Genomic DNA, 27,307 nt, shown 5'->3' with positions numbered 1-27,307 from the left:
CCAACACCCCCCATCCCCTGTGCCCTGCAGGGCTTCTGAAGTGAAAGGAGAGTTGAGACGAGGGGAATCTGTCCAGGCATTCCTTGTCTTTATGGAGTGTCAGGGTCTCAAAGAAGAAAAGGGAGCACTGTGAGGCCTGGGCCGCTCTGCGTGCTGGGGATTTGGGCAGCCTTTGTAGAGAAGAGTGCAGCACGTGTGTCCTGGTGTGGTGTTTCAGGATTTGCAAGGCAGAATTGCTCTTCTCTGAATAACAACTAGTGGGCTCTTCTCAGTTCTTCGTGGTAGACATCTGCTGAATCAGGAGTGAGTGGCAAGTTCACTTCAGCTCACATTTAAAGATTTGCTTTAGGGCACCTGCCAGTGGAGTTTTAGAGCAAGGCTCACGGCCTGACCCCTCCCAGGGAGCTTGGTGCCCTCCTGCTGTTGTTCCTGCATGTGGCGCACGGGACACTGGGACAGCACGGATTTTTATTTCAGTGTCAGGTAGCTATGTAGGCAGAGTGTTGCAGGAGTTGACGGTGTAGAAAGCTCTCTGGAATAGGATTGTGAAGATCAAAGACTTGAAATGGGTCTTAACATATACATAATCTGAAACTCATTGCCGGAATACTCTAAAACAAGAATGAATGGGTTTTTTTGCAGACAGATTCATGAATGCAGAATTCCAGTGTGTAATGTGGTCCCTGACATATAGTTGGCAATAAATGTTTGTGGCCGGGTGCGGTGTCTCACACCGGTAATCCCAGCGTGTTGAGGCAGGCAGATCACGAGGTCGAGAGTTTGAGACCAGCCTGACCAACATGGAGAAACCCCGTCTCTACTAAAAATACAAAATTAGCCAGGCGTGATGGCGCATGCCTGTAATCCCAGCTACTGGAGAGGCTGAGACAGGAAAATTGCTTGAACCCAGGAGGTGGAGGTTGTGGTAAGCTGAGATCATGCCATTGCACTCCAGCCTGGGCAACAAGAGGGAAACTCCGTCTCAAAAAAACACAAAACAAAACAAAATAAATGTTTGTTACATGATTGGACACCATATACTGAATTTGGACTCATGCATTAAAGATGAGGTATGTCTCCTGCCCTCTAGGAGCTTGGCCCCTAGTGGTCCCAGTAACTGTGAAAGGACTGTGTTTTTCAATTCCAGCTTACCAATTCTGAAGCATAATTATTAAATAACATGTTACTATTAGTATACACATTCTTATTTTACATTTCTTTTTTTGTTTTTTAAATTATGTGGTTAGTATGATTTGAAATAATTAAAATTATCTGCTTGCTCAATTAGGATAGCTTTAAAGCAAGACATCATCTCTTATATAGTTTTTAGATTAAGTTATAAATGTTCACTTTAGAGCTGCCTGAAGATTGATAGAGATGCATTTGAAAAGCATTATTTTTTTTATTGATTCTTAATGTAGTAAATTACTGAAGTTATTTGGCGGCAAACAGAAATGGCCTGTGATGTGGTTCACATTTATTCTCCTGATAGAGCCACAATTTGCATTAATTGCATTGCGACTGCACTCACTTATATTAAAAGGCTTCTACTATAATTAATCCTTTTTATTTCAAATCATTTTGGCACAATTTCTACTATAAACATTCATAAAAGACAGACAGTTGAGAAATCCGTTACAGGTTTTTTCCATATACCTATTGCTATTTTTTTCATGACAAGTAGTTATTGATATGCTTCTAGGAATAAGTGTGGTACAGCTGGCTGAGAATTAAGGCCAGTGTGAAAAATGCTAAGTGGATTATTTTGCATAAAAAATAGGCAGTTTTTGAAGTTGTATAATTAACCTGTGTTTAGAAAATACCTTGATTTATGCTTACATTTGTATCTCAGTTGCATACATTATGGAAATTTAATTTATAATGCATTTAGCTGATGCAATCATAGTTTCTAGTGCTATCATTTATTAGTGCTTGTATATTAAATGCTCTGAAGGTTTAAACCTGCCTTATGTAAAAAATTATACCTATGCATTTACATTTTATGAGTCACTGTGGGATCTCTGTTTAAAATTCAGGTAGTTCTGATATATTTAACTAGTTTCATTGGCTTATTGTTACTAATGCAGAAGTGGCAAACAGTGACCTTTTATATTGAACATCAAATGATTTACACTTCCAGTTTACTTTTAAAGTCCGCTGTACAAATGAGGGCTTTTCTTCAACACCTGGAATCAATCATGGAGTTTTATGCAGAACGTTCTCCTTGGCTTTGAACTCGTCATTCATTTAGAAGCGGTGGCATTTGTAAGTGCTCCAGGTTAATAGTATTACCCATCCTTAACTGTAAGCAAACTGTGGCTTGTCAACACAACTTTCTTTACATTATCAGGAGATGACCACTGTGTGCCGCCTTATTCATTCTCTCATTAAGAAGCACTTTTTTGCCATCTTTTCAAAATTAATTGGGTAATCACTAGTCCTCAAATCAGAAATAAAAATGCAAGGGCATAATACCTCTCTGATACTTTGGTTTACCGGGCAGAGGCCAGCTGCGTCTTCCTGGAGGGGAAGTTATGCTGGCTGTAGTTACCAGACGTGCGCCTGAGCTCCTTCAAAACACCGTTCCTTCTTCACAGTGTGTTATTTTCTGAAACAGGAAGCCAGTGGCATTCTAGATGTTTGCTTTTGGGAAAACGTCAGCAGTTGTTCTCTAGTGTCCTCCAGTCATGTTAGCGGACGAATCCTTAACGTGAATCTCAAGGGGTGTCTGTGCATGCCCTGTTGGAGTGTGTAAGCTCTAGAGTGCTTGCTTACGGATACGTATTTGACAGACTACACATACGAAATAGATTACTGAATACGGTAACTACGCTGGAAGCTATGACCAAGCAAAGGACTCACTCCCCACAGGAGCAGTGGCTTACAGATGAAATGTCTTCGTTGCTGGAAGCCTGCAGAAGCGCAGTCCCAGCTCTCTGGAAGCCGCTTGCTCCCGCAATATTAATTCACAGAGATCTCCCTAATGTTTACAGTGCGTGATGTGGTTAGGTGATGGCCTCTAGGTTGGAAGAGTGACTTCTGACTTGACTGTCTCATGGATGAATAACTACCCCATAAAGTTTTGTTTTTATTTTGGTATTCCCTGGGTAGCACAATAGCACACCTCTCTGAAGACTAGGTACATTCTTTTTTTTTTTGAGACGGAATGTATGCTCTTTTTGTCCAGGCTGGAGTGTAGTGGTGCAATCTCGGCTCACTGCAACCTCTTCCTCCCAGGTTGAAGCGATTCTCCTGCCTTAGCCTCCCAAGTGGCTGGGATTACAGGCATGTGCCATCACACCCGACCAGTTTTTCGTGTTTAGTAGAGACAAGGTTTCACCGTGCGGGTTGGGCTGATCTTGAACTCTTGACCTCAGGTGATCCACTCGCCGTGGCCTCCCAAAGTGCTGGGATGCAGGGGTGAGCCATCGCACCAGGCCTGACTGGATGTATTCTAACACAAATGGCTTTTGTAGAGGAAACCAGGTATCTTGTTTCCTTCCATTCCTTTCCCTTAACAAATTGTCCAGATAGACCACATGGAAACGAGATAACTAATGTCCAGCTGCATGCCTAGCACAGTGCCTGGCGCCTGGTGCCTAGTAAGTGCTCGAGGAATGGTAACTCCTGTCTATATTAGAAAACTTTTGGCCAGGCACAGCGGCTCACGCCTGTAATCCAACACTGGGAGGCTGAGGCGGGCAGATCACCTGAGTTCAGGAGTTTGTGACCAGCCTGACCAACATGGCAAAACCCTATCTCCACTAAAAATACAAAATTAACCGGGTGTGGTGGCACACACCTGTAATCCCAGCTACTGGGGAGGCCGAGGAGATGGGGGTTGCAGTGAGCCGAGATCACACCACTGTACTGCAGCCTGGGCAGCGGAGCAAGACTCCGCCTCAAAAACCATTATGACAAGACAGATTTGTGTGGCTTCCAAGTCAGTTGTTTGTTAGAATAAAATACTAAGACTTACTGAATAGTTCACGCTTATTTCCGATTCCTTGTGGCATTTTACAACCTTAGGCCATTGGAATATTTATCATGCCAACGAAAACCTGACTTCATGTTGGAAAACTTACATTTTTCCTTCCCACCTTTTTTTGCTATGGAATTTTTAGAGATTAATATAGTAACTAATCTAGTAATACTCACCAATACTTGATTTAATCCAGTACCATTAGTTATCAGGAATTTGGCGAGGATGTACACCAGTTAGAACCCTCATACTTTGCTGGTGGTAATGAAAAAAGTAAAAAGTTTCTATATCTTGATCTTTGTGGTCGCCACACAGGTATAATCAAATGTAAAAGTTCATCAGGCTGTACAGGAGGATGTGTACATTCTACTACACATAAATTATACTTTGATATAAACAAATACAAGAAATTATGCAGCAAATTATTTGATTGAAAAGGTATGCAGTAACTTACAGTAAAAACATAAGTAGGCTGGGTACAGTGGCTCCCACCTATAATCCCAGCACTTTGGGAGGCTGATATAGGTGGATCACGTGAGCTCAGGAGTTCGAGACCAGCCTGGCCAACATGCCGAAACCCCTCCTCTACTAAAACCACAAAAATTAGGTGGGCGTAGTATCAGGTGCCTGTAATCCCAGCTACTCAGGAAGCTGAGGCAGGAGAATTGCTTGAACCTGGGATGTGGAGTTTGCAGTGAACCGAGATCACACCACTGCACTCCAGCCTGGACAACAGAGCAAGACTTGGTCTCAAAAGATAAATAAATAAATAATAAGTGATATTTATTGACATGTGAAAAATTACATGAAACCTGAATTTGGAACATAGCCACCCTCACTCTTTGACACATTGTCTGTGGCTGCTTTTGTGCTGCAGGGCAGAATGACATGTGGTTAGGAACAGGCATTCCAGAAACTGTGCTCAAGTCCTAATAGTCTGTCCTTGAGCATGGCCTTGTTTGGAAATAAGGTCTGTGCAAAGTTTAGGTAAGGTCATCTCATCTTAATCGTCCTCAGGTTAAGATGACGCCATACTAAATGGGAGTGGGTCCTGAAATCTAATGACTAGTGTCCTGATAAGAGAAAGAAGAGATTCAGACCCAGAGAGAGCACACACAGGGAAGACAGCTGTGAGAAGAGACAGGAAAGGGGCGTGGGAGCCACAAGCCAGGGCCCCCCAAGGGTGGCCCAAAACCCCAGGAGCTGGGGGCACAGTGGGGCTCCCAGCAGGTGGCCTGCGGAGCCGCAATTGCTGTGGCCACCTCGGGAGAGTGACGTACCTGCAGTTCCTGGAGGACTCGCCATCCTTCCCTTGACGAGAAGCAGTTGTTGGCTTCTGACTCACAGGAAGGATCTGGCTCTTCAGAATTGCACGATTTCGGCCCTAGGTGGTCTGTTCCAGAGTTTTCCCCAGCGGAGTGCGTGCATTGGAAGCCTGGGGCACGGTACTTGCCCAGCGAATATAAGCTTCCACCTTCGGTACCATGAGGAGAAAATACCTGCCCTCTTAGGATTCGGTTTAATAAATTGAGCGTATGGTTTCTTTACTTGTAGGAAGCATGCAAGAGGCCTGTATCTTAAATGCTAACATTGTCGCTGTCCTCGTTTGAAGGCTCTCTACGAAAATATGCTGGTGGAACTGCCCTTTGCCGGCTTCTTTCTCTCCAAGTTGCTTGGAACCAGTGCAGATGTGGACATTCACCACCTTGCCTCCCTAGACCCTGAGGTGTATAAGAATCTGCTCTTTCTGAAGAGCTACGAAGACGACGTGGAGGATCTTGGGCTGAACTTCACGGTGGTCAACAACGACCTGGGAGAGGCGCAGGTGAGGGGTCAGTGAGGAGGACGATTCACACACCTCTGTAGCAGCATCTCCTTTTGTGTGGAAGTCCGTTTGCTTTACGTTGTTTGACTTATGCGCGTTTTAGTTAAAATGACTGAGTTAGCACCTTAGCCCTGGCCTCTGAGCTGAGTGCAATTCTGCCGCCACACAGGAGGCCTGTTCTGCCCGGCAGCCCGATCCAAACACTTCTCGCCCAGGTATTTCATTCAGGGGATGCGCTCCCGAGGCTGCAGCCCAGCCTTGTCGCTCTCCTGGCTCTTGCGGGGCTGCGGGAGCCGTTCAGCAGCTTCCCGGCAGGACCCTTGTGCTTAGTCCTCCTTCCTTGCCCCCGAGCTGGTTGTTTTTGGTAATTTTATAATTTTTAAAAAAGGAAAAAGGAAGGTCTGTATTGGAGATTCAGACTGATTTTCTTAACAGCTTTATCAACATGTAACTCACATACCATAAAATCCGCCCTTTTTAGAGTGTGTGATTCAGTGGGTTTTTGGTATGTTTGTAGAGTTGTGCAGCCATCATCACCCCAGCTAATGTCAGCACATTTTCCTTGCTCTACAGAGCAACTGTGCACGCATTAGCGGGCTCCCCCACCCCATGGAGGCAGCCACCAGTCTACTGTGTCTCTGCATGGGCCTGCTGCGGACGGTCCCCATCCGTGGAGTCTTTCACGTGGGCTTCCTTGGCTTGTAGTTGCATGGATCAGGACTTCATTCCTTTTTCTGGCCAAATGATACTCCATTATATGGATATACCACAAGGTCTTTATTGGTTGATGGACATTGGGTTGTTCCTATGTTTGGGCTGTTAAGAAGAATGCTGTTAGAGGTATCCATGTACAGCATACTAAAATAATTACTAGTGAGTTGGTAACATCTGGGATTTGCCTCAAATATACTTTGAGCATCCCTAATCTGAAAATCCAGAATGCTCCAAAATCCAGAACTTTCTGAGTTCTGACATGAAGCTCAAAGGAAACGCTCATTGGATCATTTCAGGTTTTCTATTAAGGAAAATTATAACTGAAATTATACCTGATAAGTATAATTCAAGTATTCCAAAATTTGGGAGGAAAAAATCCAAACACTTCTTGCCCAAGTATCTCATTCAGATAAGGGATACTCACCTTATCTGATGATGAGAAGAGGGGAAGTAGTGGGGGTATCAGTGCCAGAGACTGGCCAGCTGTGATGCCTGGTGAACTGGCTGTGAGGGTTGAGAGCGCACACACTGTTCTGTCTGCTTTAGCCTATGGGGTTTTTTGTTGTTGTTGTGTGGTTTTGAGACAGGGTCTCACTCTGTCACCCAAGCTGGAGTCTACGTAGTGATGCAACCTTGGCTCTCTGCAGCCTCAGCCTCCTGAGTAGCTGGGATTACACGCAGGCATGCACCACCACGCCTGGCTAATTTTTGAGTTTTTTTGTAGAGACAATGTCTCCCCATGTTACCCAAACTGGGTTCACGTGATCCTCCTGTGTTTGCCTCCCAAAGTGCTGGAATTACAGGCATGAGCCACCATGTCTGGCTAATTTTTTGAAGACATAGGAGTCTCCCTGTCTTGTCTAGGCTGGTGGTAAACTCCTGAGGTCCTCCTGCCTCAGCCTCCTAAAGTGCTGGGATTACAGACGCAAGTCACCATGACTGTCCAAGAGCCATATTTTATCTGGCTACAGCTTATTTAGTGGCTTTTGTTTCTACATATCCTTCCATACTATAGAGCTGAATTTTCAACAGTGCAAAATGTAGATAATTTTGGTTGCTGTCATTAGGAAATGTTCCACATCCAGTGATGCCACTTGCTGCTGTGGCCTTGCACCACCTAGTGGCGTGATTTCTAAATGGCGTAAAAGCCTTGGCACGGTGAGTGCTGTAGTGACCTGCCTGAGGCCTTTGCTAATGCGAGGATTTCCCATTTTTCCTTCTGGAGTAGATGGTAATAGTGAAATGTCACATATGCAAGAATTCCATTAAAGCTTTGCTGATAATACTGGAGTCTGTTAAAAGCAAAAGTGTGAAGTTAAGACGTTCCAATTATTCATAGAAAGTCCCACTGAGTTAAAAAGTTATAGATAATGTATGAGAATAATTATACTAAAGAGCCTAATTAGAAAAATTAAGAAATTCACCAGTGAAGCACCTAATTTAGAGGGAGATCTTAAGGACTTCTCTAGAAATAAATGGGTAGTCCTCTATACAAGTTTTTAAGTTTATAAAACGTGATTTAAAGACTTGTAATATGCAAATACTTTATTGCGTCAGCAGGTTATGTTAATCATCCCTTTTAAAATAATGGTGCTGTTCTCAAATTTGCTTTCTTCAGCTGTTTGTTAATCTGTTTAATAGTCAACATGAATTTTAGACTACCAATTTACATAGAACTCTTTCTAGCGGAAGACGCTAAGGGTTTAAGAAGGACCCACAAATAAGGAGCTGTTAGGAAGAAAAGATTGGATTTGAGTCACGACACCTTCGTTCAGGTCCTAGCTGGGCAGCTTTTCTGTGAGGCTTAAGAAAGTCACAAGACCCATTCCTCATCTCAGATGGGGGTGTGAGTACCAGAGGATTAAATGAGCTACTGGAAGCAGGTCATGTATGGTGGTGTCCTGTGGGCCCTTCTGGTTTCCAGGTGAAGACGGACCTTCTGGAGGAGCAGAGGGGACAGCCATTGGTTTCTTGCTGTCCTGAGAACTGCTTCAGTTAAATATGTTTGTATTTAAAGGAAATTTTGAGTATGTCCCTCAGATCGGAAGTTTAGCACTTATTTTACATGATTCTTAAGTTCACATAGTTGTTTAGGCTTAGCCTGAGAGAGGATTTTAAATTAAAAGTAGTGTAACCATTTAAAAGGTATTAGAGGTCAAGCACAGCGCTCACGCCTATAATCCCAATACTTTGGGAGGCCAAGGTGGACGGATCATTTGAGATCCGGAGTTCAAGACCAGCCTGGCCAACATGGTGAAACCTTCTCTTTACTAAAAATATTAAAAAATGAGCTGGACATGGTGGCATGCACCTGTAATCCGAGCTACCCCGGAGGCTGAGGCACAAGAATCGCTTGAACCCAGGAGGCTGAGGCTGCAGTGAGCCATGATCGAGCCCCTGCACCCCAGCCTGGGTGACAGAGTGAGACCCTGTCTCAAAAAAAAAGTTATTAGAAATGTTTGTTTTTTCTGATCAGGCAAGGTAATTGGGAGCCTTGGAAGTTCCTCTAACTGATAACTTCACTGGTCCTTTGTCTTCCAAATCATACAAGTACATCATCATTTATTACCTGCCTCTAATCCATTTAAAGGAAGGGGTGGTATTTTATATATTGAAATATAATAGCTAGCCTCCCGAGGCTTGGTTAACAGATGGACTGTCAGCTGAGTACAGGCAAAGGAATTAAGGTAATGAACACAATCTTTAATCAGAATGAAGACAATGGAATTGAAAGCCCGTTCTTAAGAGTTGATGGTTCCAAAACTTAGAAAGTGAATTAGTAAGAATAATTGAATCATCATTTAAAATGTGAAATGTTAAAAGAATCAAATCTGGTAAATTGAACATTCAGGTTCAATTTGAACGTTCTATTTAAATGAGAACCAGCAAACGACTCTCCTCCTGTAACCATCAGCTGTAGGATGACTTAAGTCAATCTCTCTAGCAGATTTGTGAAACAGCCTTTATGTAAATGGTGAGAGACTGGGACATCAGTGCCATTGCCCAAGGGCAGCAGTCTTGTCTGTTACTCTGGGGATATTAAAGTTACCAGGAAAACTGAAGGCTGTGAAAAGAAAAGAATGGAAAGGTAGGGAAGTGGGAATGTCTTTGTTCATTTATTTTGGGCTTATTTTGTATTTTCTTTATCCATGGTTTAGACTTCCCTTATCTAACACCAGGAATGCAGTTGGGTGTTTTTGTTGTTTTTTGTTTTGTTTTAGAACTATAGATGGGGAAGCCAGGCATGGTGGGTTACACCTGTAAACCCAGCACTTTGGGAGGCCGAGGTGGGCGGATCACTTGAGATCAGGAGTTCCAGACCAGCCTGGCCAACGCCCCATCTCTACTAAAAACACAAAAATTAGCCAGGTGTGGTGGTGGGTGCCTATAATCCCAGCTGCTTGGAAGGCTGAGGCAGGAGAATCATTTGAACCCGGGAGGTGGAGGTTGTAGTGAGCCGAGATCACGCCATTGCACTCCAGCCTGGGCAACAGGGCGAGACTCCATTTCAAAAAAAAAAAAGGAATAAAAAAGAAATATAGATGGGGGTCTTATCTCAAACTCCTGAACTTAAGGGGTCCTCCTGCCTCAGCCTCCCAAAGTGCTGAGATTAGGATTAGAGGTGTGAGCCACTACACCCAGCCTGGTTTTTGGTTTTCTTAATTAACACTTTTTTTTAAAATTTCTTTATTTAAAGTATACTCGTTATAAATTATGGTCACATGTTTATATTACGATATTTTGCCCGTGTACTGGTTTTGTATTTATGAATTTATATCATCACAAAAATTCCAAGTCAGAAAAAACAAATGTCACAATTTTATTAATGGCCCAAAGTGTCAAGATATACAGTGACTTGTCTGTCACACAAGTCGGGGACAGTAAGATCCCGGTCTGGATGTTTCCACTGTGTTGCTTTTCTCATGAGCATGCTTGTGGTGCTTATGGGAGCCCCACACTACACCTGCAGATCTGTGAGTTTGGCCATGTACTAATAAACAGTGTTCTTACTCACTGTGTTTATGTGCATAAGAAATCAGCTGGTCTGTTACCACTAATCGTTACCACCGTCCTTTGCATCAGTGCTTGTGAGAGCAGCGACGTTGTGTAAGCACACAGGTAAGTGTGTGCTGCTTCTGTGGATGAATATGAGGAAATCACTTTACCGTGGCCTTCCTGTTTCCTCCAGAAGAAGTCCCTTCTTCTCTTTTGACTTATGTTGATTGTTTGGTTCGTATCTTTGCCCGTTGTGATTTCTCATTTTTGTTTAAATAAAATGGCCACAGTGACATTGCTTCACAATTCCCTAGTACTTTGGAGCAAACATGGATAGTTAGTGATCTTAAAGACAGAATAAGATGCTGGGCTTTGGAGAATCTTCTTGGAGTGCACCTGAATCTGTGCACAGTAGTGTGCACACTCGTGTACTGTTTCGTATATAGATTCTTGTTCACAAAACAAGTCCTATTTTCTTAACACATTTGTTTCTTGTCTTTTTTTAACCTATTATTATTACCATACTTTGAGAATTTTGAGATCCTTATGTTTTGTATTTACAGGTAGTTGAACTGAAATTTGGGGGGAAAGACATCCCTGTCACCAGCGCCAACCGGATTGCATACATCCACTTGGTGGCAGACTACAGGCTGAACAGACAGATCCGCCAGCACTGCCTGGCTTTCCGGCAGGGCCTCGCCAATGTCGTCAGCCTGGAGTGGCTCCGAATGTTTGATCAGCAAGAAATTCAGGTACCCTACCTGCTGACTTTCTGGGATACGTTTGTCACAGGAAATGAAAAGTCTTTCTTAAAATTTATCTTAAATTTTATCATTTGGACTTTTTCCCTTAGGTATTAATTTCTGGTGCACAAGTTCCCATTTGTCTGGAGGACCTAAAATCCTTTACAAATTATTCAGGTATGTTATCACTACTAGTTATTTTTTCTGAAAACGTTGCAGGTGATCATACTTCCAAAGTAATTTTTATTTATTTATTTATTTATTTATTTATTTTTTTTGAGACGGAGTTTCACTCTTGTTACCCAGGCTGGAGTGCAATGGCGCGATCTGGGCTCACCGCAACCTCCGCCTCCTGGGTTCAGGCAATTCTCCTACCTCAGCCTCCTGAGTAGCTGGGATTACAGGCATGCGCCACCATGCCCGGCTAATTTTTTGTATTTTTAGTAGAGACGGGGTTTCACCATGTTGACCAGGATGGTCTCGATCTCTTGACCTCGTGATCCACCCGGCTCGGCCTCCCAAAGTGCTGGGATTACAGGCGTGAGCCACCGCACCCGGCCTTTTTTATTTTATTTTTATTATTTATTTAGTTTTTTTTTCCCAAACAGAGTTTCACTCTTGTTGCCCAGGCTGGTGTGCAGTGGCTATTTCAGCTCACTGAGACCTCCACCTCCCAGGTTCAAGCAGTTCTCCCTCCTCAGCCTCCCAAATAGCTGAGATTACAGGCACCTGCCACCAGGCCCAACTAATTTTTGCATTTTTAGTAGAGACGAGGTTTCATCATGTTGTTGCGCAGGCTGGTTTCAAACTCCTGAACTCAAATGATCCACCCACTTCAGCCTCCCAAATTGGGAGGGATTATGGGTGTGAGCTGCTGTGCCCAGCCCCAAAGTAATTTTTAATGTAGTCTTTTGTATGGGTAATTTACATGGTTCAGAAACCAGATGGCTGAGTGCAGTGGTTCATGCCTGTAATCCCAGTCTTTGGGAGGCCAAGGCAGGCAGATCACTTGAGCTCAAGAGTTTGAAACCAGCCTGGGCAACATGACGAAATCCCATCTTTACAAAAAATACAAAAATTAGGGGGGCACGGTGCCGCACACCTGCAGTCCCAGCTACTTGGGATGCTGAGGCAGGAGAATCACTTGAGCTGGGAGCCGGAGGTCATGAGATCTCAGTGAGCCGAGATCCCACTGCTGCACTCCAGCCTGGGCAACAGGATTGAAACCCTGTCTCTAAATACATACATACATAGGCAAAAAAAATTAAACATGTTTTACCTAAGAAGATAGATTACTCCAAGAATGTTAAATTGCTGTCCTGAAAAAAAAAAGAAGAAAAAAGTAAAATAGATAAATAGCCAGGAAGCCAATCAGCACATGGTGTGATGTTCAGCACATTAGTCATTATAGAGAAATGCCGCGTAAACCCGAATGAGGTATCCCCACATACCCACGAGTTGTCTACTGGGTGCAGGTGGGATCTTTTTGAGGAAATGGAAATGTTCTGAAGCTGGATTGTGCTGATGGTTGCAAAACTCTAAATTTACTAAGAATCGTTTTTATATCTACGTGTGTGTATCTGTGTGTATGTATCTCTTATCTGTAGTTAGTTTGTGTTTCTCTGAATATTAAGTCTAATCTTTACGTAATAAAGCAAATAATGCCTATGGTCACACTGTCCCGGTGATCGAGTCTTAAGTTTAAGGAAATGAAATCAGTCTGACCTTCCCTTTGCCAAGATATCGCCCTCGGTTGTTTGCATTACCCACCCGCACTGAGGGCTGGCACCTCTAATCGTCTCAGCTATACCGGTAAATAGGTTTAAAATACTATAATCATTTTGGTGCCAATTAATGCACTTAAGACATTTTATTGGTGTTATTTCTGTAGCATATTAACAGTGAGGCGACAATATATAGCAATTATTTAAGGTTTAGGAAGCACTTTACGAGATTAAAAGCTGTAAGTAGCAGACATTCCATTTTGGAATAGTGGTCTCATCGTGTAGTGAGTTGTTAGTCATGGTATTCATATCTGAAGAGTAAGTTGTCATCAGAAGGGGAGGTGATAAAATTAGACAACGTATCACGCTGGGAAACTAGGCACCCGTTGTGTGTCGTTGAATGGCCACACGCAGACCCTTCTCTACTGTCTGCTCAGCAGCGGCTTCGAGCTGCCAGCACAGTTCTTCAAAATAAGGCTGCTTGGCGGTAGCTTTTGGTGCCCACATTCATCTTATAGCTACAGGGCAATCCTTGTTCTAGCCTTTGTCAGCTTCGTGGGTGTGTGTGTGTGTGTGTTCAGGTGTGTGTATGTGTCTCTCTCGCCCTGTGTCACCGTGTGTGTGTGTCTGTCTTCAGGTGTGTGTCCTTCCATCCATGTGTGTGTATGTGTGTCACCGTGTGTGTGTTTGTGTCTTTGGGGGTATGTGTCTGTGTGTCTCTCTCACCCTCTGTCACTGTGTGGTGTGTATGTGTGTCTCTGTGTCTTCGGGTGTGTGTCCGTCCGTCCGTGTGTATGTATGTGTGTCGCCGTGTGTGTGTGTGTGTGTCTTCAGGTGTGTGTCTGTCCGTGTGTGTGTGTGTTGCTGTGTGTGTGTGAATGTGTCTCTCGCCCTGTGTCACCGTGTGTGTGTGTGTATGTGTGTGTGTGTGTGTGTGTGTATGTGTCTCTCTCGCCCTGTCACCCAGGCTGGAGTGAAGTAATGTGATCTCAGCTCACTGCAACCTCCGCCTCCTAGGTTCAAGCGATTCTCCCACCTCAGCATCCAGAGAAGCTAGGATTGTGGGTGCACGCCACAACGTCCAGCTATTTTTTGTATTTTTGGTAGAAACGGGGTTTCACCACGTTGGCCAGGCTGGTCTTGAACTCCCGGCCTCAGGTGGTCTGTGAGCCTGGGCCTCCCCAAGTGCTGAGTGTATTGCAGGTGTGAGCCACTATGCCCGGCCCTGCTTTGATCCTCCTTAAGTTGCTCTCCCCTTCTTGTTCTTTGCCCATCACCTCCACATAAGTGGCAAGTAGCCGGGGGCAGGGGAGGGGGTTGGGGACAGAGAATTCCACTTTTGCATTTACAATTGGTCCTTCATATCTGTGAGTTCTATCCACATCCATGGCTTCAACCAGTTGCATATTTTAAATATTTGAGGAAAAATCCAGTGGTCGTGTCTGCACCGAATATGTGCAAAACAGTATAGCATCACAGCCATTTACATAGCCTCTGCGTTGGCGTAGAGGATACAAGTGCTCTGGAGCGTACGGAAGTGCACAGAAGGATGTACGCAGGTGACACACAGACGGCCACACCATTCTGTAGAAGGGACTTGAGGATCCGTGGACGTCAGTATCCGTGGGATCTAGACCAAGCCCTGTGGATCCTGAGGGGTGGGCATGCTTTGCGTATCATTAAACATGTTCATTTTGCCGCAGGAGGCTACTCTGCCGACCACCCTGTCATTAAGGTCTTCTGGAGAGTTGTGGAAGGTTTCACCGATGAAGAGAAGCGCAAACTGCTGAAGTTTGTGACAAGCTGCTCTCGACCCCCTCTCTTGGGGTTTAAGGTACATTTGCTTTAAAGACCAAATCATAATAAGAAAGACAGCAGAACGTGCAGTGGGGTTAGATGCAGTCCTGTTATATACACTCTTGTTCTTACCTTCAGCTGTATTTTAATTAAGTACCAGTTATGTATATACATTTCGGTGCTAGTTTTATTTGGGGTTGCTTGTTTTGTTTGTTCACAATGACCTATTCATGTGATAGTTATACATTGGGGTTCTGATTGCCTGTGAACAAACCCTGCTTTTGGAGGGACTGTTTGCAGGATGAATAATCAGTCTCATAAATCTGTAACACATCTTGGGCTTGAAGCAGGTGCAACCTAGACATGTTGATGGAGAGGGCACGAGCAGAAGCACCTTTCCCTCCTGCTCGCAGGTACACCGTAGACATGTTGATGGAGAGGGCACGAGCAGAAGCACCTTTCCCTCCTGCTCACTCGCTGTTACTTACCCACTTACCCAGCCTTCTTTTACCACTTCTGGAAATTAATGCTGAGCTTAAATCATTTGACTTATTTTTAGCAATTAAAATTGCCTCAGGCAGGTGGATCATTTGAAGTCAGGAGTTGGCGACCAGCCTGGCCACGTGGTAAAACTCTGTCTCTACTGAAAGTCCAAAAAAATGAGCCGGGCATGGCGGCATGCACCTGTAATCCCACCTACTTAGGAGGCTGAGGCACAAGAATCGCTTGAACCCAGGAGGTGAAGGTTGCAGTGAGCCAAGATCGTGCCACTGCACTCCAGCCTGGGTGACAGAGTGAGAGCCTGTCTCAAAAAAGAAAAAAAAAGTTTGCCTCAGGAATATCTAATAATAATTCCTGTTTTCATTGTAAATTAAAATAAAAGCATATTAACATTTAAAAATACAAACAGTGAAATATATGTTATAGAATAATATATGATTAGATAAGTATTATATGTAGTTTGTGCTTACAAAACTTAAAAAATAGGCATTTGGTTTCTTTTTTCCTTTTTTTTTTTTAAATTGAGTTGGGCACTTGCTGTATCACCCAGGCTGTAATGCAGTGGCATGATCACAGCTCACTGCAGCCTCAGCCACCCAGGCTAAAGCAGCGGTGTTCCCACCTCAGCCTCCCAAGTAGCTATGATTACAGGCATGTACCACCATGCCTGACTAATATTTTGATTTTTTTTTTTTTTTTTTTTTTTTTTTTTTTTTTTTGAGACAGAGTCTTACTCTGTTGCCAGGCTGGAGTGCAGTGGTGCAATCTCACCTCACTGCAACCTCTGCCTCCCGGGTTCAAGCAGTTCTCCTGCCTCAGCCTCCTGAGTAGCTGGGACTGCAGGCATGCACCACCACGCTCAGCTGATTTTTGTATTTTTAGTAGAGACGGGGTTTCACGATGTTGGCCAGGATGGTCTCGATCTCCTGACCTCGTGATCTCCCTGCCTGAGCCTCCCAAAGTGGGACTACAGGTGTGAGCCATCACGCTGGGCATATTTTGGTTTTTCTTTTTTTTTTTTTTTTTTTTTTGAGTCGGAGTTTTCGCTCTTGTTACCCAGGCTGGAGTGCAATGGCGCGATCTCGGCTCACCGCAACCTCCGCCTCCTGGGTTCAGCCAATTCTCCTGCCTCAGCCTCCTGAGTAGCTGGGATTACAGGCACGCGCCACCGTGCCCAGCTAATTTTTTGTATTTTAGTAGAGACGGGGTTTCGTCTTGTTGACCAGGATGGTCTCGATCTCTTGACCTCGTGATCCACCCGCCTCGGCCTCCCAAAGTGCTGGGATTACAGGCGTGAGCCACCGCGCCCGGCCTGGTTTTTCATAGAAAGGGGTTTCACTGTATTACCCAGACTGGTCTCCCAACTCCTGGGCTCAAGCAATCCTCTCATTTCAGCCTCCGAAAATGCTGGGATTACAGGTGTCAGCCACTACACCATGCCTAGCTGGCATTCACTTTCAAATAACCTTCTGTCAGAAAGTTACATGAGAGTTCCCGCACACTCTTGCTGTCCCAGCCACTCTTGAGGCTTAGGTGGGAGGATTAGTTAAGCCCAGGAGCTGAAGACCAACCTGGGCAATGGAGTAGCGAGATCCTGTCTCAAGGGGAAAAAAGTGATATTAAGTATTTTATTATATTTCTAAGTGAAGCTATCCTTTAACTTTTTACTTTGAAACTATTTTAAATGTATAGAAAAGTTGTGAGAATTGACCAAAGAACTTCTAAATCCACAATGACCAGTTGTAACCATTGCTGCATTTACTTTATCATTCTTTTCAAGCATTTCTTTCCTGAGTCATTTGAGAATGGGTGGAAGACATCAGGTCTTCCCTCAGTATCTCAGCGCATACTTCCTAAGCATAGAGAGTTCTCTTGTTCCCCAGGCTGGAGTGCAATGGTGAGATCTTGGCTCACCGCAGCCTCTGCCTCCCGGGTTCAAGTGATTTTCCTGCCTCAGCCTCCCGAGTAGTTGGGATTACAGGCCTGCGCCGCCATGCCTGGCTAATTTTTGTATTTTTAGTAGAGACGAGGTTTCTCCTTGTTGGTCAGGCTGGTCTCAAACCTCCCGATCTCAGGTGATCCACCCGCCTCGGCCTCCCAAAGTGCTGGGATTACAGGTGTGAGCCGTAAAGACATTTTTAAATGGCCACAATTAAATGATCACAAGTCAGGAAATTGCACTTACACAGACTGTTGCTCTGAACATCCATATATGCTCCATGTGAACATCTGTCATCTGTGCACTGCCTCAGTGGCAGTGCAACGCCACATTGACGATCATTCTTAAGATAACTTCCCTGTACCCCTTGAAAATGGGGTACAGAAGAAGGAAACTGAAGAGCATGCCAATGAAAGGCAGTGTGTGGTCCTGGATCGGATTCTCTGAGGGACGTGAAGGGACAACTGGCCTAACACGAAAGAGCCGGTCACAACAGGACTGCTGTGCTCCACCTCCACTGAGTACTGGTTCAGATCTGAGTGGGGCCCGAAAATGTTCATTTTTGGCTGGGCATGGTGGCTCGCACCTGGAATCCCAGCTACTGCTGAGGCTGACGCAGGAAAATCCTTTGAACCCAGGAGGTCGAGGTTGCATTGAGCCAAGATTGTACCACTGCACTCCATCCTGGGTGACAGAGCAAGAGTCTGTGTCAAAAAAAAGAAAGAAAAAATTGTGCTGAGTGAAAGAAGCAAGACCGAAGACTATGTATTATTATACATAATTCCACTTGGATAAAATGTCCTCTGAGGCTGGGCACAGTGGCTCACGCCTGTAATCCCAGCACTTTGGGAGGCTGGGGCAGGCAGATTATTTAAGGTTCGGGAGTTCGAGACCAGCCTGGGCAACATGGTGAAAACCTGTTTCTGTTTAAAATACAAAAATTAGCCAGGTATGGTTGGCTGGTGCCTGTAATCCCAGCTACTCAGAAGCCTGAAGCAGGAGAATCGCTTGAACCCGGGAGGCGGAGCTTACAGTGAGTAGAGATCGCGCCACTGCACTCCAGCCTGGTGACAGAGTGAGACTTCGTCTGAAAAAAAAATGTCCTTTGAAAGACACATTTACAGAGACAGAGCGGGATTTGGGGCTGGCACGGGGCTGGAGGTGGCAGCGGGAGCTTTGGAGAAGTGGAACAATCCAGAACCGGATTGTGGGGATGGTTGTGGGCCTCTGTACATTCACTAAAATCTTCGGATTGTACATTTAAATGGGTAACCTTATAGTATGCCAAGTACACCTCAGTTAAGCTGTTTTTAAAAATTGACATCTCTGAACTAATACAGCAGCTCAGTAAGTGCCCTCGGAACTGGAGCTGGGACACGGTAGACAGGTGGGGCCTCCCTGCAGTGGCTTTGTTTGCAATAGGTCAGTCATCCACGCTGTTACAATTCGGAAGCAATGAGTAATAAAGATGTGTGGACTTAAACGTGTTAGTGAAGACTTACTCAATGGTGTTAGTAGAAATGATAATCTTTCAAATTGTTGGAGAGAAAAAATAACCATGCAAAACCAACTCTATTTACCAGGCATAGGGGGAAACGAGGTAGCATTCAGAATCATAAACTAGAAGACAGAGTGAGAGAAGCCTGAATGTTATGGGTCTACTTCAGAGTTTGAAGCACTGACCCGGGCAGTCTCTCAAACGCAGTGGCAACTGGGCACCGCCTGTGCTGCTGGGGGAGGCTTGCTGTGTCGGGGTCTAAAGAGCAGAAGGACTGCGGGTAAGGCCTGCAGACAGCCTGAGTAAATGGAGGCAGCATTTTGTCAAGAAGGATTTTCATGCCATTTGGTAATTCTATCATTAACATTTTTTATGATAGATGAGGCTTCTAGTATCTTTGTTTCAGAACTAGTTTGCTCCAAAGCAAGAAAATTATGCATCTCATCTAGTTTCATACAAGGAAGTTTGGAGGACCTGCTCCCATCAAAACACTGGAAGACTCAGATTTTTGTCAGCTCCTGGCTAATTAGATAATGCTAATCACATGAGTAGCAATCAAAATTAGAAATCCTGCTGGACGGAGTAGGGTCTAGACATTCCAACAGCCAACTGAAGAGCCAGTGGTAACGCGAGCCTTATCTCCGTGAGACCACCATCGTCAGGTTAGGGGAGCAGAAGTAGAGGGATGTACATTAGCTTTTAAAATCCCAACTAGACTACGAGGGAGACTCCTCCTACCCCAGTGATGATACTGTACAATCATCGAGTTATACCACGGAAAACACTGTAGGCATCCGTGAGGCAGTCTTCCTATTTTATTTTTCTCTATGTTCTAACATGTAAAACTGAATTGATTTTTCCATGATAAGTGTTTTTGAAGTTACTATATGTTAGACACCCATTTTAGAAAAATCATCTTAATATTTAGGCTTTCCGGTTAGCTTAGTATGCCTGGTTTTGCAACGGCTGCCAGAATTAATTCAGACTTAAAGGAAGAGAATGTCTTTCAGTTGAAGTACTATAAATAGCAAAGGCAGGCAGGCATAATTTTAAAGTTATGAAACTCCTTAGTGCCAGATTATTGGAGAAGAGTAACATCTGCTAAAGCTAATTAAAGTTTAATATGTTTAATAAATGCGATTGTTACAGACAAAAAATCATTAAAGTGCTGTAGAAAATTGTTAAGTTACCATCAGGCCACAGAATAAATTGATGATTTTTCTCACTCTGAATTAATGCAAATTCCCGTTGTACTGTATTTAATTATGCACAAAATGGTGCCCTTGACTCAGATTTCAATGAAGAACTTCATTTTTTTTACTTTTAAGACTCCAAGTAGGAAATTCAATTAGCGCTATGAAAGAAACACTAAAATGTGGCATTTAACTGCAAAATAGATTTTAGGCTTTTCATTTATCCAGTGACGTTGCCAGCACTCACTGACCCCTTCATTCAGAGATCCTCTTCGTTTCAAAAACGTGATGCTTCCATTTTAGTATTTTCATTTGTGAAAATTACTGCCCTCGCATACTCAGAATGCTAAATAATAAGTGTAATAAGTGTTCTTTGTGGTTCTCCTTTGGTTCTTGTTCTAACATTCTTATGAGAGATTTAAAGTAGCAAATATTTTGCCTGTGTTGCAGGTTAAAGAGAGGAAAAAAAAATTAAAAAGTAGCAAATAAACTATAATTTCGGGGAAAAAAAGACAGTGGGTTTTAGCACATATTATATGCCACATATATATTTTTTAATGAAATTTATATTTAACAGTAGAGAGACCTCCAAAGGTCAATAGTAAGAATCATATATATAAGTCTGGCCAGGCTCGGTGGCTCACGCCTGTAATCCCAGCACTTCGGGGGGCTGAGGCAGACAGATCATGAGGTCAGTAGTTCAAGACCGGCCTGACCGACATGGTGAAACCCTGTCTCTACTAAAAATACAAAAATTAGCTGGGTGTGGTGGCGCACACCTGTAATCCCAGCTACTCAGGAGGCTGAGGCAGGAAAATCGCTTGAACCCAGGAGGCAGAGGTTGCAGTGAGCCAAGATGGCGCCACTGCACTCCAGCCTGGGTGACAGAGCAAGACTCCGTTTCAGGAACATTCACCAGGTTTGTGGGAGCACTGTTGGCACAGAAAGCACATTTTTTTATATTGTTGGATTTTTTTTAACCTTTCAATAAAAGTAATGTTTTCATTATAGAAAATTAGAATTTGTGATCAAATGTAAGAAATCTGTATTCTCTCCCATTCTGCCCATTCTTTTTTTATGTTTCTTCCTCTTATTAATGTATTTTATCTACATACATGAGTGTGTGTTAATATAGATATGCAAAATTTTTGTTCATTTTTGGTAGAGATAGGGCCCTGCTCTGTTGCCCAGGCTGTCTAACACTCCTGGCCTTGAGTGACCCTCCCACCTCAGCCTCCCAAAGTACTGGGATTACAGGTGTGAGCCAACATGCTCAGCCTGTTAGACTTTTTTTTTTTGAGACAGCGTCTCACTCTGTCACCCAGGCTGAAATGCAATGGTGCGATCTTGGCTCACTGCAACCTCTGCCTCCCAGGTTCAAGTGATTCTCCTGCCTTAGCCTCCCAAGTAGCTGGAATTACAGGCGCCTGCCACTACCCATGGCTAAATATTTGTATTTTTAGTAGAGTCAGAGTTTCACCATGATCACCAGGCTAGTCTTGAACTCCTGACCTCAAGTGATCCACCCGCCTCAGCCCCTCAAAGTGCTGGGATTACAGGCGTGAGCCACCGTGCCTGGCTTTTTTTTTTTAAGACAGAGTTTCACTCTTATTGCCTAGGCTGGAGTGCAGTGCACCATCTCAGCTCACTGCAGCCTCTGCCTCCCAGGTTCAAGCAATTGATTCTCCTGCCTCAGCCTCCTGAGTAGCTGGGATTATTACAGGCACGCGCCACCACACCTGGTGAATTTTGTGTTTTTATTAGAGATGCAGTTTCACCATGTTGCTCAGGCCGGTCTCAGAACTCCTGACCTCAGATGATCAACCTGTCTTGGCGTCCCAGAGTGCTGTGATTACAGGCATGAGCCACAATGCCCAGTCACATAATTTTTTTTTTTTTTTTTTTTTTTTTTGAGACGGAGTTTCGCTCTTGATACCCAGGCTGGAGCGCAATGGCGCGATCTCGGCTCACCGCAATCTCCGCCTCCTGGGTTCAGGCAATTCTCCTGCCTCAGCCTCCTGAGTAGCTGGGATTACAGGCACGCGCCACCATGCCCAGCTAATTTTTTGTATTAGTAGAGACGGGGTTTCACCATGTTGACCAGGATGGTCTCGATCTCTTGACCTCGTGATCCACCCGCCTCGGCCTCCCAAAGTGCTGGGATTACAGGCTTGAGCCACCGCGCCCGGCCCACATAATTTTTAAATATAATTTTAGCTGTATCCTGTGTACAATTTTATAGGGTACCTTTTTTTTTTCCCCAAGAATAGGGTCTCGATATATCGCCCAGGCAGGTCTCAAACTCCTGGGCTCAAGCTATCCTCCTGCCTCTGCCTCCCTAAGAGCTGGGATTACAGGCCTGAGTCACAGCGCCTGGCCATGGGTACCTTTTTTACCCAATATTACATAAGGATCATTTTTCCTCGTGAAATCTTTTTCCTTTTGAAATCTTTCTAATGACCTTTGTAGTGACCCATCATGTGAATTGACCGGTTGGCTTTCTTATGAGCTGTTTACGACTCTTCCTTCGTCGTGCTGCTGCGAGCATCCTGTGCATGTCTTATCATGTGCATCTCTAATTATTTCTTAGGGTATAGTCCCAGGAGATGTGAATGTGGGTGAAGCCCCTGCTGCCGCCCGGCCGCCTCTCATAGAGTTTCGTGTGCAGTGAAGGGCTGACCTTGTTAGGTGGCACAGGCTGGGACGGTGAGCAGAACGAGGGCAGTCTGTGCTTTATTGTCTTCCTGTTGGAAGAGAACAAATAAATCACCTATCTCAAGTTTGAGGCAAGTAGCTAATGATGTTTGTGTGTGAGAAGAAGGTGGGGCTGCTGGTTCTTTGTAGCCGTCGGAGGACTGACCTTTCCTCAGGTCTCATGCACTCAGTCTGCCTTTAGCACTGCCTGACATTGACAGTTTTGTCTGCGATCCATGTGCAGTTGTGCAAACTAAGTACATACTCATTGCATCATGTTTTGTAAAAAGCTGAGGAAAGTGCCCACCAACACATGGTACCACACACGTCCATGGGTCACCATGCAGCCTCAGAGGTGAAGACACTGAGGCAGGGAAAGATGAGCGAGACTCACAAACATGAGAAAAGCGAGGCATGGAATAGTATGCATGCTGTGCTCACGGTTTTCCATTTTAGAACCAGAGGAGGGAGAACATTTTCTCGTGCGTGCATTAAATCTCTAGGAGCACTTCAGACACTGATAGCGTTGGCCGCCCGTGGGAATGGGAACTGGGAATCTCTGATGCAGGGACGAGAATTTCCACACCGCACCTGTAACACCAGCAGATGTGTCATGAACACATCTGAAAACAACATTCGAATTTCCCTCATCATCTCTTTTTGTTAACAGTTATTTAGATTCTGGCACAAGCAAGCCACATTTCATCACTGCGTTTGCTTCGTGCACGTCTCTATGGGTGTTCCACCTCCCTCGATTTTTGCCTTGTAATTTAATTAACGGGAACTGGGTTGCTTCTTTGTGTCTCTTGAAAACTGATAGGGGTCTCATACATATTCCAAATTTGAGTTGTTCTTGTCTTGGCAATACATCACATAGATAATGTTGTATGCCTCCTATGCCCGTAGTCATTGTGGGAGAACCGCTTCTCCTGAGTCACCTCCCTGCCGTGCTGGTGTCCAGCTGTGCACTCAGAATGCCTCGATTTTAGTGGTCACTTATCATCACTACCTATATCCAGTGTTTAATGTGGTTCTAAAACAGCCATATTCTGATTACATGCTTTATCATTTATTAGCTGGAACTTTCTATTTAAAAACAGCTTTGTTCCTTCTCACCAACGATTTGGTTAACCCAAGGAATAGCTTGTACAGGGAAGATAGAATAAATCTTGATCCTTTTTAAAAATCTTTATAGACAGGATCTTGTTGTGTGGCACAGGCTGGAGTGCAGTGTTGTGATCATAGGTCAGTAACCTCAGCCTCTTGGGCTGAAGCAATCTTTTCACCTGAGCCTCCCAAGTATTTTTAGTGGAAATGGTGTCTCGTTATGTTGCCCAGGCAAACCCCTGAGCTCAAGCCATCCTCCCACCGAGGCCTCCCAAAGTGCTGGGACTACAGGTGTGAGCCATGCTCCTGGCCTGGAATGTTATTTATCCCTTTTTATGCCTGAAGCACAGCGCACAACCTTTTATATAATTCACAGCTAAGTCGTCAGTGCGATTTTTTTTAAAAAGCAAATGTGGTTTCGGGAAAATCTGCAGGGTTAACTTTTTGCTGATTGGACAGGCACATTTGTGTGCTTTGTGTTAAAGCTCACGTAACACCATGCTTGTTACAGCTACATCTTTTACACATGCTGTTTTTCAGGAGTTGTATCCCGCATTTTGTATTCACAATGGAGGCTCTGACCTTGAGCGGCTCCCCACAGCCAGCACCTGCATGAACCTGCTGAAACTCCCTGAATTCTACGACGAGACACTTTTGCGAAGTAAACTTCTATATGCTATTGAATGTGCTGCTGGCTTTGAACTGAGCTGAGGCGGATGCTGGGATCTGACCCTGCAGAGAACCAGTGCTTCCTTCGTCGGCAGCGCCTCCCCAGACCCACGAGGATGCTCAGACTGCACGCCCGAGGCTCTCCTAAGCTCCTTCTTTCATTCTGCATTCCTCCCTCTCTCCCTTTTTTAAATGATTTTTATTACGGTGTGGTCACTTATTAGATGGACATTGCTTTTCAAATAACTTAAAATAACACATTATGTGCCATGTGGCTAATTTAGTAATATTGCCAAGAAGAGCACAGTTTTTAGACTAGTGGCATCTCAGTGAAATTAACCAAAGATGAAGCTTTGGCTTTCTGATGAGATCAGAGTCCTCCTGAGCAGGCAGCACGCTGCTCCGGGGCTCAGACGGGCTGTGCGGGCGGCAGAGATACAGGGTCTGAGACGCCGTGGGGCCACCGCTTCTCACGTGGTTGGGTTGTTTACAAGCCTCATTATTGGAACTGAAGGCATTTTTTTTCTGCTGCCTTTCCCAGCGTGGTTAGGTCTGGAAAACAGATGACGATGGGAATATTTTATTTGTGCTTTTTAAGCCATTTCCCCAAATGGGACTAGCATGCGTGTTTTCAGTATACCACAGCTGCGGCGTCATGGTTTGGAGAGTCCCGTCTGTGGCTGTGAGGTGGGGGCTCCATTCGTTGTCCTATTTCTGTCTCCACTTTGTGCCTGGAGAGCTTTCAGGGGAGGTGGAGGAGGAGGGTCTGCCCAGCTCCTGCAGCGTGTGTCACCCACTGTCCCCACTTACTTGGGGGTGGACAGACACTGGCGTCATTAAAGTCGTTTGAACCAAAGTGGCAGCTGCATCTTTGTCCCGATGCCTGCCGTGCCGGGTCTCTCCATCATCCGCTCGCCCTCCTTGCCCCTGGGCTGCAACCACTTGTCTTCCTGGATATTTTGGGTGACTTGCCGTGCTTGGCACCCTCTGCTTCCTGGTGCTGCTCTGAGTCGAAGACGGGACAGTCCCTGGCGCATATCCAGGGAGGAGGAGTGTCAGTAGTTCCTGCAGTAGGCACTTTATCAGGACCTGACTTGTTGCTGGAGGGTTTTACTCTCTACGAACAGAAAGTGTCTCAAAGCGTCAGCTGTGGGAGCAGAGTGACCCTCTGCTGATGCTGGGGGGAGGGGATCTAAATCCTCATTTATCTCTTCTGTGTCTAGTATTTCACTGTCACTGGAGGCTCTGTGGGCTGTCATAGTTAATTGACCATAATTAGCAATATACTTTTAAACGTGGGGAAACCGAATGACACTTTTAAGACAATGAACATTATCAAAACAAAATGGATAATTTCTTAATTTGAATAATGAATTAAGCATTTAAATCCTATTCATAGTCTTGATATACAGAAATAAAATAATTAGGGTTGGTCTTTGGTTATTTTTTATTTTAGGTTTTATGTTGAATATTCTATATATTAGTTAATTTGTATATTTTATTATCAGTATTTTGGAAATAGCATATCTGAGACTGAAGAGAAATTGACAGTTCACTTATTTGTGTTTTTTTCTCAGCTATTCTGAGCTTATTTATTTATTTGTATGTTCTGATGGCTAAACATTTACATTAAATGTTTTTTTCCCAAGAGTGTGTTGGAGTCCTGCCCCAGATCATTGTGGCTAGGGGCGTTCTGCTCTTGTAAAGCCACAGCTTCTGAGTGGTACTGGTTGCTCACAGCAATGTGTGTGATGAGATGGCCTGCGCTTACTGAGAATCAGAGGTCCTGGGAGGAGGGCCTGTCATCGTAGGTGGGCCGAGCGAGGCTCCCAAGCCAGGCCGGTGCACTCCTAGCCACCGGGTTCCCTTCCTGCGTCTGCCACTGGGTTTAGCATTCATTCTTGAGAAGTTTCTGGAGGAAGACTCTTTGTTTGGTTTGCCTTTTTCTATGTTCTGTCCTTCTTTCTGCTTTCTGGTAATTTGTACACAAACCTCAGTGCTGACTTGGGGTTATTACAACTATTTCTCATGCGGCGTTACCTGCAGAGTGGTGGTTCTGGTATCCTGAGCTCGTGAGGGCAGCTTTATCGATTGCAGTGGTTCGCACGATGGGTGTGCTTTGTGAAGCCAGGTACCGCGTCCCTGCCCACCATGAGCCTGCAGTCTGCACTCCATGCATCCGAGCCGTTGACACACAGACCTGCAGCCATGGAACTGGGAGCACGGGAAAGGCTGTGGAGGGGCCAAGGACTCCTTCCAGGAACTTCCTGAGGAGGTGAGTGGTGAACCTGGAGTAACAATATGTGAACTTTTTCTCATACTATAGCGAAAAATAAACAGCCAGAGGCATGTGATAACTCGAATCGCAATTCAGGGCACGCTCAGCGCTTTCAGATTCACTGCTCCGGGTCAGCAAGCGGCACAGCCAGCGGAGTAGGACAGGAAGTGATGCTGCCTCCCTGTGCGTCCCTCAGAACAGCAGGTTCACCTGGAGTTTTTTCTAGCGAGAAATGACCTAGACTTCCCAGACACAGCCTGAATGCTGCAGTGCTGCGCTTTGGCATGCCGGGATCAACCCAGGGGCTTTTCCTGGTGCTTGGATGGTGCCAAAGTTGGTGACCTGAAGGGACTGCTGACCAGCATGTCCAGGTGGGAAAATGCACTGACCGCACGAAGGTCTCTGCTTCCAGAAAATTCTGAGGGTAAGTGCTTTGCGCCTGAGCTGATTTATCTGAAACAGGGACAGTCTAGATGCTTAGGTTTCACAGGAACATTCTGGAGATGCGATGAGAATTATAGACAGGCTTTTGACTTGAACGTACTGTAAACACAATAGAACCATATTTTAATCTGTCTACTTAGGTGGTTGGTATCATAGGTTGCAAACCTCACATTCTCAAGAGTCTACGCTAACAACCTGCAAAG

At 44.7% G+C, this 27,307-nt stretch overlaps 1 protein-coding gene across 2 annotated transcripts in view; it reads left to right on the top strand.

Annotated features, from left to right (window-relative positions):
- UBE3C (ubiquitin protein ligase E3C) overlaps window positions 1-26,032 on the top strand; it is a 121,229-nt gene extending 95,197 nt beyond the window's left edge. For both annotated transcript variants that reach the window (XM_064367388.1, XM_064367418.1), the window contains exons 19-23: window positions 5,595-5,807; window positions 11,081-11,269; window positions 11,371-11,437; window positions 14,688-14,818; window positions 24,254-26,032. In XM_064367388.1, coding sequence (XP_064223458.1) covers window positions 5,595-5,807; window positions 11,081-11,269; window positions 11,371-11,437; window positions 14,688-14,818; window positions 24,254-24,424 — 771 coding nt within the window. In that variant the 3' untranslated portion in view covers window positions 24,425-26,032. The remainder of the gene's footprint in view (window positions 1-5,594; window positions 5,808-11,080; window positions 11,270-11,370; window positions 11,438-14,687; window positions 14,819-24,253) is intronic.
- Window positions 26,033-27,307: the final 1,275 nt, after the last annotated feature.

The sequence above is a fragment of the Aotus nancymaae genome, unplaced genomic scaffold, assembly GCF_030222135.1.
Source record: "Aotus nancymaae isolate 86718 unplaced genomic scaffold, 86718_ANA_hifiasm-v0.15.2.pri h1tg000002l, whole genome shotgun sequence".
In the NCBI taxonomy this organism is placed as follows: Eukaryota; Metazoa; Chordata; class Mammalia; order Primates; family Aotidae; genus Aotus; species Aotus nancymaae.
This window is presented reverse-complemented; position numbering and strand designations above follow the sequence as displayed.